This window comes from Phoxinus phoxinus, assembly GCF_949152265.1.
Source record: "Phoxinus phoxinus genome assembly, chromosome: 15".
NCBI lineage: Eukaryota > Metazoa > Chordata > Actinopteri > Cypriniformes > Leuciscidae > Phoxinus > Phoxinus phoxinus.
In genome coordinates, this window is record NC_136890.1 from 28,738,373 (window position 1) to 28,751,572 (window position 13,200).

The following is a 13,200-nucleotide window of genomic DNA, read 5'->3' on the forward strand; positions in this document are numbered from 1 at the left end:
GCATTACAACTGGAAATAAACAGAAAAATTTGAAACAAAGAAGTTTTGTAATTTGATATTCTAACATCTGCACTATTTTTAGGTTCCTAATCAAATAGAAGAAAATTAGTTGCGTTAACAAAAAGAGGGACAAAATAAAATAGGAAATTCTGATTAGTTAGGGAACTAGAAGCACTAGTGGTTACTAAGCACAGGTAGTGTTATATAGCTACAGTATGTCAGCCAAGTAAACATGTTTGCAATGGCGGGAAGAAAAGATTTGGTGACTATAATAACTATGTACTGGGTTCATCATTATCATCAGTATCCAAACAGCTGAAGTAGGACCAGCCTGCATTCTTGCCTTGCGTGCTTCTCTTTGAATGAGCTGCCCTGTGGATCTGTTTCCCTGCCGCCCGTCAAATGATCTCTGTCTTTTCCCAGAGTTACTAAAGGAGCTGTTCTGCTCTGCCCATCAAATCCTGTTTAATCTCTCTTTAAGAACACAGCCTTTCATCTCTCCAGCCCCTCATGGGAAATGCCCATTTAGGACCATCACCGTAAGGGTCATTCATTAAGGTCATAGAAGACGTGCTGCTCGATGCATACAACTCTTGCTAAAATCAGTATAGGATGGTGTGTGTCCTGATATTAACCAAGGACAAAGAGACATCTGAAGTGTCATTGGTCTGTTCTGATGGGAGGTAAGGTCATTGCGGTGCATTGCAGCACCGTGAAATCGGAAAACTGTTATATGCATTTAGATGCGTTTGACAAACATACTGACATGTAACAGATTTTAAGATGTTTAAGACCTACTTCAAAAAACAGTAAAAACAGTAATGAAATATTACAGTTTAAAATAAGTTTTCTATTTGTATATATTAAAAATAATAATAATAATGTACAGTATTCCTGTGATCATTACTCCAGTCTTCAGTGTCACATGATCCTTCAGAAATCATTCTAATATGCATGCTCAAGAAACATTTCTTATTATTTTCAGTGTTGAACACAGTTGTGCTGCCTAATATTTTTGCATAAAGTGTTTTAAGAACTCTTTGATGAATATAAAGTTGAAGTGAACAGTTAGTTGAAATTAAATTTTTGTAACAATATAAAAGTCTTTACTGTTACTTTTGACAAATTGAATGAATCCTTGTGGAATAAAAAGTATACATTTATTTTACTTTAAAAGCGTACTGGTATTTATTTTGAAAAAAAACGCTTTTTTGATATTGCAATAAATATGATGGATAGATGTTGGCTATACATTGAGATGCTGTTGACAAACACAAAATTACTTGAAAACTGATTTTAAGATGTTTAGGACCCCCTTGATGGATAGCTACTTTACAGATGATGTGTCAAAAACGGCATTAATTAAAATCTCTCTGGAATCTCTCCAGCCAAAAGCGTGTTTTTACAATCTCTATACAGGATTTGCGAGATGGTACCTGAGGGACACCGTAGAAAACGGGGGCAGAGGGAACGGGCTCTTCATTCATTTTCATCACCAATCAGCATGCGCCTCTTAAATAATGCATTGATCTCTGGGCTTGCTGTTAATTCCCCCGTTATCAAGATGTGCAAAGTGAACGTGGCAGCGCTTGATGGATGAGAGGTACAGGCCAGCTGTCTATTTGCTTTGACAGACATATTCCCACTGCAGTGGAAGCTCAGGCAACCTTTGAGTATCAACGTCTTATCTGTCTTTCAAAGTAGAGCAGAGGACAGAGTCTCATTAAACCACAGGCAGTGCTTTTCAAAAACAACTTATAAGTTATTATAGCAGTTCACATATAAAGCTCTTTCCTGGCAGATGCAAAGCTGTTTAATTCTGAGATACAGCTCAAAAAGAGATGCAAGGCATTTCTTTAGGCACAAAAAGTAGTACATCTTCATTACACACCTGTAATCTGCCCACAAATGACCATGAGATGGTATCATGAATATCATATACTATATCACATCAAATCCTTGACGTATTTTCTATTGAATAGGAAGCATTCTTCCTATGTAGTGTGCAAAAAAATACTCAGATGACTGAGATTCTGATGTGTGAACACTTTTCTGTCCCATAACTGAGGAGTGTCAGATTCAAAAATTAAATTATAATATAGGCTACAGTAAACTATGCCGTTCAAAAGTTTGGGAATAAAAATAAAATGGGAGGAAGAAATGGGCACTGTGATCCCAGACACAGAATTATGGGAAAAGAGTTTGGAACATACTCATCGATGTTCTAATAATGCAAGGCACTGCCTAATTCACTTTAAGATTCTACATCATCTTCAAAATATACCCTGAGATATCCCCTCTATGTGACCGATGCCTTGTTGCAGAAGACACGTTGCTTCACAGCTTCGTCCTGTGTCCCAAGGTTAAGATCTTTTGGTTTAATATCTTCTAGGATACTTAACATACAATTGGAGCCTAATCCACACATTATTATTTTAGGAATTTCAGACGTAAACAACTAACAATGCCTCCTGTCCTATAGTCTCATCACCGCAAAGAAGCTACTTCTCATGCATTGGAAAATTAGAGAAACACCCACCACAAAGATATGGCTTAGTGATCTTACTAACACTCTCTACTTAGAGAGAATAAAATATATTCTTATGGATAAACTCCCACACTTTGAAAAAGTGTGGTCACCTCTCATTCACTATCTCACACCTGGCAGTGGAAATGAATGTTTCCCTCTAACTATAATTAAGTAGTATTTAGACGGAAGGATAAGGCTGGATAGGGTGGGAAGAGAGATTATTTAGTTTTTCTGTACTCTGTATGTCTTTCTGTTGATTCTGTTCTTCTTTTACCATTGTTGTATGTTCTAAAAACAAAAAGAGGACAGTATGTCCTAACTGCACACATTTCTATGTGGATATACATCATACCCTTGTGTATGATGATATAACGATGTGAATATGTGCTCTAATAAAAATATTTGAAACAAAAGTTTGGGGTTGGTATAAGAAAAAAAAAAAAATTAAAGATGTTTTTTTATGCTGACCAAGGCTGCATTTATTTAATCAAAAATACTGAAAAAAGTAGCCAAATGCTGTGAAATATTATTACAATTTTAAATTTTCATTTATTCGTGTGATGGCAAGGGCTGACATTTCAGCAGCCATTACTCCAGTCTTCAGTGTCACATGTGCTCTGCATCTTTAGAAGGACGCCTTTGAAGGCCGATTGCATCACCGCGGCGCGACAAAGGCTGTCCCAATTCGACGTCTCCTTCAGCCTCCAAATGCGCCCTTCGTTTCGTGGGCAATAAAGGATACAACAGATGGATCCTTCGCGGCCTTGCCTAACCCAGAATTCATTGCGCGCCAGTGACTAGAGGATTTTTTTTTTAGAGAAATTGCTGGATTACACTTTTAAATGTAAGTAAGGGCTGTCCCAATTTAAAGGCTGAATCCTTCGAAGGACTCGGACTTTAAAGGCCACGCCTTCGAATGCGCGAATGTCCAACTGAGCGTTGTTAAATGGGACAGTCTAGCTAGCCTATGGAGGACTGTTCTTGTTGCCTAGCAACTGTGACAGCTGCCGTTGATGAGTGACAGTAACATTGGAAATGGACTTTTTTGAAAATTATATTAACCCTCAGCACAGCATTTCCTCAGGCAACGAAAAGTTTTCTTAGGCCCCATGTTCAGTACATGTTTCTTTAAATGATTGCAACCAATTAGAATGGTCAAAAAAAGGTGTGGGAGTCACTATCAAGCACCATTTGAAAGCGGTACTTTCTTTTCTGACACAGGTCACAGGAGCACATGGTGTGAGAAGAAGGCAGGATTATTTGCTTTAGTAATCTTATTTAAAATGACATGAACATAAAAAAGTATGCATGTGTGTATAAAGGTGTAAGAAGCCATTATGAAGGTTTTATGAAGTTTTTTTTATTTTACATGCTCAGAAATTCAGTTTTTCCTTTCATTGCGCGATAAAGGGTACTTTTCAATGATGTCTTCCTTGCGAACAATGTGTTTGGACGTTATCACATATTAGTTCACAATATATGCTAAGCTCTACATATAGTTGTATTCATTTATTTTTGATTTCTTGATATTTTTTAAAAAGATTTGTGATTTTACATTGCTCTCTGATCATTGTCTTTCTTATGATATGTGAATTAATCATTTTCACTTTGATTCTGTAAAAAAAAAAAAGTTTTATCAATAAAATGTTGCCAAATGAACCAAGAAATTATGTGGAATCATTTTGATCATGTACCATCAAAATGTTTGCTGTAGAGAGTTAAACTGTCTGAAAACAAAACAGGGTTAGTGTTAGACCACAAAACCAGTCTCAAGTCGCACGGGTATATCTGTGGCAATAGCCAACAATACATTGTATGGGTCAAAATTATAGATTTTTCTTTTATGCCAAAAATCATTAGGATATTAAGTAAATATCATGTTCCATGAAGATATTTGATAAATTTCCTACCGTAAATATATAAAACATTTATTTTTGTGAGTGAATGCAGCACAATCGTGAACATAAATGGACAATTTTAAAGGTGATTTTCTTAATGTTTCGATTTTTTTTGCACCCTCAGATTCCAGATTTCCAAATAGTTGTATCTCAGCCAAATATTAACAACAAACCAAACTTAACAAGCCATACATCTTATCAATAAAGTATAAATCTCAATTTCAAATAACTGACCCATGGTTTTGTGGTCCAGGGTCACAAATATGTTCACCATGGTCCATTTCTGTAAATAATAAAGAGTATAAACAATGTATAATCACATCTTGGTAAGAAATAAATTTGCTTTATAGGCTATGCTGTACTGTTTCGTTAGATTATTTGAGTAAATCATACTCAATAATACCCAATACTTCCATTTGAAAGTGTAATCCAGCAAGGCCACAAATGGTCCATCTGTTGTATCTTTCATTGCCCACGAAATGAAGGGTGCATTTTGAGTCCGCATTTAAAGGAGACTTTGAATTAGGACAGCCTTCGCCACGCCGCGGTGACGCAGTCGCTCTTCGAAGGATGCAGACACCAGGAAGTGGCGCTGCACTGACCGATCGGCATATGACATCAAAGTTATGACATCTCCATTTGCTGTTGAAACACTCTCGTGGTACTTTGATGTCATGCACTGATCGGTCTGCGCAGCACCACTTCAAGTCGAACACAACTATTCTAATATGCTGATTGAAAACAGTTGTGCTGCTTAATGTTTTGTGTCCAAAATACCATTCTCTCTTGAGTAGGTACTTATTTTGAATAAGTACTTCACGACTGTGATCAGTGCAATTTTTTGAAGGGGTTAAAGTGCTTCTTTTGACTTAAATTGTTGCCTACTTTAAGAACACCAATTATTTTGCGGTTTTATTTATGTCACATTAAAGCTACACTGTGCTACACATTAATTACTCCCATCTAGCGGTGAAATTGTATATGACTACCAACTGAATATTACTTTCTAGCCCCTCCCATTCCGAGGGCGTTTTAACTCCTACGATGGACGTATTATTTCAAATCTGCCGGCAGTCGCGAGTAATCTCCCCCTCGCATTCGTCGCGGTGCCACTGAGTGTAAAAACGTGAAAGGCGAAGCTTGAATTTCCATGTCCCTCTTTGGCTAATGTATTTTCAAGATGGAGGCGCAACATGGCTTCCGCCAATCGAGTAGCTCACCCATATGTATTATAAATGGTAGATTCTACGCTTACGAGAATACTTGATTAGTTGGAATAAGTAATTATACATTAATGAGCACATATAATTTTGAAAGAACAAAAGTGTTTTTTGCTAAGAATCAACTTAAAAAATGACACAATGTAGCTTTAAAGGACATTTGGTCAGTCGTGTAGCTGCAGTCCGTAACTTTTGGCGCTCTAGCGGTTAATAAACAGAACTGCATGCGGCTTGCGGAAGAACATTGTAGCCAAACTACTTCACTCTGTTTATGTCTACAAGTCACTCAGGTACTGTGCTACTCCACAGTGCTACAAACCAGTCTAAATTAGTCTGAACATAAACACTTATTATAGGTGTACGGTGTACCGTATTCAGGGTAAGACAAAAACACAGTTTGGAAAATGCATTCTTGATGTACTCGCTTATTATATCAATTTTGAACACAAAAAAAGTAACTGACTTTAAGGTTAATTTGGTCAGCTTTTTTTTAATGATTTTGTTGACTGAGGTAAGGCTGTAAGTAAACCGTACTAGAGACTCTCTAAATAAGAAGGTTATCATGACTTTAAAAGCTTGTGAGCTTTACAAAGCATTCATTTTATTTCTATACCTTTGATTTCTTTAGACCTGCATGTACCTAATGATATTTGCAAATTGATGACCTCAAAGCTAATATATTTGGGGTAAAACCCACTAAACTTCAATTTGGTTTTCACAGGGTCATATGTAAACTTTTTCTCCCTGTTCATTTTTCAGATAGGCTACATAAAAGAAGGCAAACTAAAAAAAGATGTAAAAGACAGGTTTAGTGCCTCATTTGGTTACAGACAGTTATGAATCATTGCTTTAATTCGATTTTTTTGATTAACGTAAGGTTGCGGGACATCAGGAGACATCAGTCCCCTTGTTCCAAAATGTAGAACTGACATCTCAAACCCTTCGATAATGTTGTATTCAATATTACTACATGTTCTGTGTACACATGATAGATGAATATGATACTGATGATGTCATTATTTGAGCTGAGTGACAGAGAGTTCAGATGTGGTTAATGTGCGTCCTCTGCTGGCTACAGACTGAAGTTACAGTATATACAACTATTCTCCATCAATATTACAACTATTCTCCATCAATAGGAAATACAAATCACAAATTAGATATCTTAATATCAGCTGATTTCTTACACAGCAAATAAATTAAGGCTGAAGTCTCCGTGTATCTCAAAACTTTTCCCTAAAAAGTCCCCAAGTAATAATTTCAGGTCTCCTCTTGAGTTTCAAAAGAGAGCTCAACAATTGTTCAGAATCTGCAATCAAAAGTGAGAGATTCAGTTAATTATTACCAAAACTGAATATTTAAATGAGCTGATTCTGAGTTATGTCCTCATTCATCTATCACCCCGTAGCCCTAGACTGGTTTCCCACTGCATCTTAGCAGGGTTGAGCCTGGTCAGTACCTGGATGGGAGACTCCTGTTGCTAAAGAGGTGTTAGTGAGGCCAGCAGGGGTGCAGGGGGGGGGGGGGGGGCTCTCCATGCAGTCTGTGTGGGTCCTAACACCCAGTACAGTGATGGGGACACTATTCTGTCGATACACTACACAGATGAGATGTTAAACCGAGGTCCTGACTCTCTGTGGTCATTAAAATTACCGGGATGTCCTTTGAAAAAAAAGTAGGGGTGCAACCCCAGCATCCTGGCTAAATTTGCCCATTGTCCTCTGTCCTCCTAATCATCTATATATAATATATATATAGATACTGATTGGCTTCATCACTCAGTCTCTTCTCCACCAGTAAGCTGGTGTTTGGTGGGAGTTATGGCGCACTAGGCTGCTGTCGCATCATCAGGTGGATGCTGCACAATGTTGGTTGAGGAGATTCCCACCTTATGTAAGGTTCCCACCTCTGAGTTCCCATGAAAAGCGCTATTATAACTAATGATTAGTATTATTATCATCATCATCATCATCATCGTCATCATAGCTCTATACTAGTATTCCTATATGTCAACAATTGACTGATTAGTGTCTATTTTTCCTGTAAAGAAATTTACGAGAAACAAAACAACACCCTGAATAGCTCCATTAAGATATTATATTATATTATATTATATTATATTATATTATATTATATTATATTATATTATATTATATTATATTATATTATATTATATTATATTATATTATATTTAGGGCTGTCAAAAGATTAATCGTGATTAATCGCATCCAAAATAAAAGTTTGTGTTTGCATAATATATGTGTGTGTACTTTGTATAATTATTATGTATAAATACACACACATTCATGTATATAAATATTTGCATTTATATACTGTATATACATTTATATAATTTATATTATATATAAATATTTTATATATAAATATAACCAATTTTTCTTAAATATATACATGATTGTGTGTTTTTATATATATAAATAATTATACACAGTACACACACATATATTATGCAAACACAAACTTTTATTTTGGATGCGATTAATCACGATTAATTTTTTGACTAATTATATTATATTATATTATATTATATTGAATTATATTATATTATATTATTATATTATATTAATTAGTATTATATTATATTATATAAAACACGCCATTGTAATGCAATGTAAGCAAAAGTGGTATAATATAATATAATATAATATAATATAATATAATATAATATAATATAATATAATATAATATAATATAATAGTAGGCAATTTTGCCTATGCTGCAAGCCCTCACTGTTTTATTCTCTCCATATGGCGGCGACATTACTGCAAAAATCACACTCTTCCACTCACCATCATCATCTACTGCTGGCCTGTCTGTGTGAGTGTTCGAGTGTGTGTGTGTGCGTGTGTGTGTGTGGATGGAGGAGGCAGAGCCAAACACACACACAGACCAGGACCACACCGACCGGTCTGTCTCCTTAAGATGCTGGAATAACGGCGAGAAACGAACATCTTTAGATTGTTAACCGTGGCCAGCTCACTTACTGTCACCAAAATGTCTGGAAAAATAGACAGTAAGCAAGGTGAGTGTTTACATTTGTTTACATGTATTAATAATGTGTAGATGAACTTCAGTTAGCCGCGTTAGCATTAGCGTCAGACGAGGGTTCAAGGCCACTGACAGGATCAGTGCATCTTATCTTAATCTTATTTTTAATTGCCAAATACATCATATAAATGACCTGTATTATATATTTAGGAAATTAAATACATTTATTAAAGGATATGGTATAAATGTCTCTACGAGTTCGTCTCAGACAGATGTATTTGGGTGTGGACGGAGCTGCTCAGCGCTGTTGTTTATTTTAGCTAGCTATCAGACTTCTCGTTTTCATATTTCTCCTATTTGCTGTTTATTTATAAGATGTAGTTTGTGTTATGTAGCATTGATTATCTATGTAGAGTTTGTGTTGCAGTTGTTTTTGTGTTGCTGTCTGGCATTTTGTATCAGTTTTTTGGTGTGTTTTAATGGTCTGTTGTGCACAAAATTGACTAGTCTGTATATTTAATTATACTGATTATTATTTAAAAGAAAAATCTGAACTTTTATCAGACGAAATTTCTCATTTATGTTGTATAAAAGCTCCTAACGTTATAGTTTATACGAGCTTGTGGCAAATGACAGTCTGATAGATAAGTTAGACAGACAGACAGTTTATAGGCTATATATTCAAATAGCTAGATTATTACTAATTACTAATAACCAGCTCTGGTTATTAGATTCTATCCTGTTAACTTGAATATTTTTATTGTGTGTGTGTGTGTGTGTGTGTGTGTGTGTGTGTGTGTGTGTGTGTGTGTGTGTGTGTGTGTGTGTGTGTGTGTGTGTGTGCGTGCGAGAGATACTGTTAGCTTACTTTACGCAGACAGGTAACAACAACCACTGTCACTTCCTTTCACAGAGGTTTTAGAGAAGTTTGAGTAGTCTAATTTACTATGCCAGTTCAATAATATTCAATAGAAATGTTGTCTTTTTATATACATGTGATTCACAATATGCATATATATTGAAATAAATACATAATTCCATTGCATCAACGCTCTTATATTTTATGCATTTATCTGTGGTTTGCATAATATTTATGTATTTATTATTATTTTTTTGTGCATGGGGAATTGTAATTTACTCTTATGGGCTGTATCCATTGTCACTTCCTTAACTTGGTTTGGAAAGATTTGAATCACTTTATTCATGTTAGGCTTGCTAGATTACATAGTGGTGCATAAACTGTTCTGTTAAACACAAGTTTAATATTTTATCCTGTTGCATTCAGTGACTGAATGTTTTTATGAATAAGGCAATATATCTGTTAACTAGCCTGTGAGGTTGCCAGCATTGTCACTTCCTTTCTGTGAGGGTTCAGAGAAATTTGAATCACTTGTGAACTTCTTGTCAGAAGTTCAGTTGTTCATCTCTAAATGGCCCACAAATGTAGACTCTTGTTTGCGTAGGAGGATGTTGGCCAATGTCTTCTGGTTTCAGTCATAGGCCTATCTCTTGAACTGCACTTGTTTTAGCTGGTAGAGATGTTTGCATTATTTGGTTTCAGTAAGAATCAGAAACTGAAAGGGGAAGTTTCTTTGCTCTTTTCAAGTTTATCAGGTCATGCTAACAATATTTTCATCTTCATCTTTCTTCGTTTTTTATCATTTAAATATATAACTGTTGTGGATTGCAACTTTGCACAAATCTGTTTTATTTAGAGTGATTGCTTTGTAAGATAAAACCAAAAAGAACATATAAAATCAATGCAAAAATTGCAGTACAAATTTAACCTGTCTAAAAACAGGTTTTACTAGAACATTTTACTGTAATAAAGCTTTGTGCATTGATATTTCGGTAACACTTTACAATAATCATATTTGCTAACATGAACTAGCAATGAGCAAAACGTTTGTTACAGTATTTATTAGTTAATACAAATACAGCTGTTCATTGTTTGTTCATGTTAGTTCACAGTACATTAACTAATGTTAACTAATACAACCTTTGATTTTAATAATGTATTAGTAAATGTTGAAATTAATAATAACTAAGATTAATGAATGATGAAGAATATTGTTCATTCTTAATTCGTGTTGTTAACTAAGGTAGTTAGCTAATGTTAACTAATGAGCCATATTGTAAATTGTTACTGATATTTCAAGCCCAGCCTCTGTGTTTGGTAGTAGAAACTTCAGGTTAAGATGTGGCCAGAGTTTGAGGACGGTTCTTTCTGCGTAAAAGGAAAAAAAAAGTCTGTTCAGAGCTTGTGGTCGACTACTTTGTCTGTTTCAGAAGAGGATATGTAGAAAAAGAGGATATGAATTAGTAGATGGCACTTCTCACTACGTGAGGATGAAGAAGCAGATGGAAAGATCACATCCTCTAAAGGCTTAAGCTCTCGCCTTATTGGTTTGTTGTGTTTTTATTAGCAGAGCACCGCATTTTCTTAGACAGTCATTCCGCAAGTTGGCTTGGCTCTAATGTTAATGTCAGATGTGACCGATAAGACTAACATCCTTCTGGGTAATTCCAGTCCTGCACAATTTTCAACTCATTAATTATCTTTCAGTAACCGTATCAGATTATTTTCCTGCTGTTATCTCTTTTTGTTTTTGACCGATAGAGGTCAGATTGCCAATAATATTTAATTGTTAATTTACAATCTTTTTATATAAAGCTAGAGTGTCCATAACTTTTTTGGGTTAAAAATTATCAAATAAATGTTTGCGCAAGTATGTACATAACCAGCCAGTGTTCAAAACGATCTGCTTGCTCAAAACGGTAAGCTTGTAATAATGTTTTTTAATTCCAGTGGTAATGGAGGATTTCCGCGGGAAATTCAAGCATGTCTTTGCGTCATTACATCACATCTGTACATATAAAGAAGGAGTCTCGGCTAGTAGGCTATACTGTGTGTGAGGATGTTGGAGGTGGAGATTTATAGCCTTTTCTCACAGCACTTGATATTATTAAACTTATCAATTTAATGGCGGATCCAGAAAGGTTCAAATGACAATCACCAGTGACAACTGGAGATTCACCCGTTGTAAAATGCAAAAGACTTCAAACTTCGGAGTGGCTACAGAAAAAAAAAACGTCAACCGGTCCCATGTGAAAACAGGGATAAATATCGGAAGAGCATTAAATGTAGGCTAGTCACGCAATGCTGATGGTTTTAATAACATTAACAATTTGAGAACAAAGTATAATTTGCACGGTTTGACGTGATATGATTAGCGATCGTTAGATTTAAGCAGCGTGATTTACTGCAATGCTTTTTTCCCTTAGTTGGTCAGAACAAAGTGAATGTTACTTACTTGTTCAGATGACATTTTCCGGTGAAAAATCTTATGTTGGCCATATTTCCAAAAAGTATAATCTGTGATTCCGAATGACAGTATCCACACCAATGACTGAGAGCCGCACATTCTCCTCAAATCATTGGATTCATCCATGCCGTGCCGAGTTACAACCCACGTAAAGTTGATAGTGAATAACTGCAATTGCAGATTTCGAACAGAGATGGCGAGAGAGGAAAAACTACGGACTGCAGCTTTAAGGAAAACAGTCCTAAAATATTTTTGATGTCTAACCCAGTTCCAAATTTTTGATTGTTTAAGGAATGAGAATGTCCTTTTCGCTCTAGCCAGCTGCATCTGACTAGCAATAATTAGTACATTACATTAGTACAGATGTAGATGTACAGATGTAGGCTACTAAACTAAAGCCTTGGATTGGCTAATTTTTAAAGGGTTAGGCTAGTTCACCCAAAAATGTTAATCTTTGGAACACAAATTAAGATCTTTTCCCACATTGACAGCTACAGAACTACCAATGTGATGCTTCAAAAACTTCATAAAGACATCGTAAAACGAATCCATAAGAATTGAGCGGTTTAGTCCTAATTTTCTGAAGAGACTCGATCGCTTTTTATGATGAGAATTGAACAGATTTAATTTAGGCTTTTATTCACATTTAAACATTCATCAACTCACACATCAGTTGTGGTAAAGCTCAAACATGTTCACTCGAGAACCAATGAGGTTCATTCTCGTGTTACGCAGCACGTTTGAGCTTCAGCAAGAATGTGGTTTGTTCTCGCGTGTCAAGCAGGGTCGGTTGAGCTTCTGTTTATGTTCGCTGATCAATGTTTAAATGTGAATTTAAAAAATCTAATAAATCTGTTCATCATATGGCGATCTAATCTCTTCAGAAATTTTGGACTAAACCGCTCAGTTCATATGGATTAGTTTTACGATCTCTTTATGAACTTTTTGAAGTGTCAGTTGTGTAGCTGTCAGTGGAGGGACAGAAAGCTCTCAGATTTCATCAAAAAAGATCTTCATTTGTCTTCCGAAGATGAACAAAAGTCTGACGGGCAAACTGTTTGATCCTCACTTTTCAATAGAAAGAAAAGCTTCTATCTTTGAAATGTGGTTGTCTTCTTTATGCCTCCTAAATACTTGGGAGCTCATCTACTCTACTTTCAAAGCTAGTATCCACATGAGTCGAACATCCTGACAAAACTCCATTAAATTCACTTGTC

The 13,200-nt window shown here is 35.6% G+C and overlaps 1 protein-coding gene across 4 annotated transcripts in view; it reads left to right on the top strand.

The window, feature by feature from the left end:
• Positions 1–8,430: 8,430 nt before the first annotated feature.
• Positions 8,431–13,200, top strand: part of rapgef1a (Rap guanine nucleotide exchange factor (GEF) 1a) — a 28,949-nt gene continuing 24,179 nt past the window's right edge. For all 4 annotated transcript variants that reach the window (XM_079638891.1, XM_079638892.1, XM_079638893.1 and 1 more), the window contains exon 1: positions 8,431–8,691. In XM_079638891.1, the coding sequence (XP_079495017.1) occupies positions 8,664–8,691 (28 nt within the window). In that variant the 5' untranslated portion in view covers positions 8,431–8,663. The remainder of the gene's footprint in view (positions 8,692–13,200) is intronic.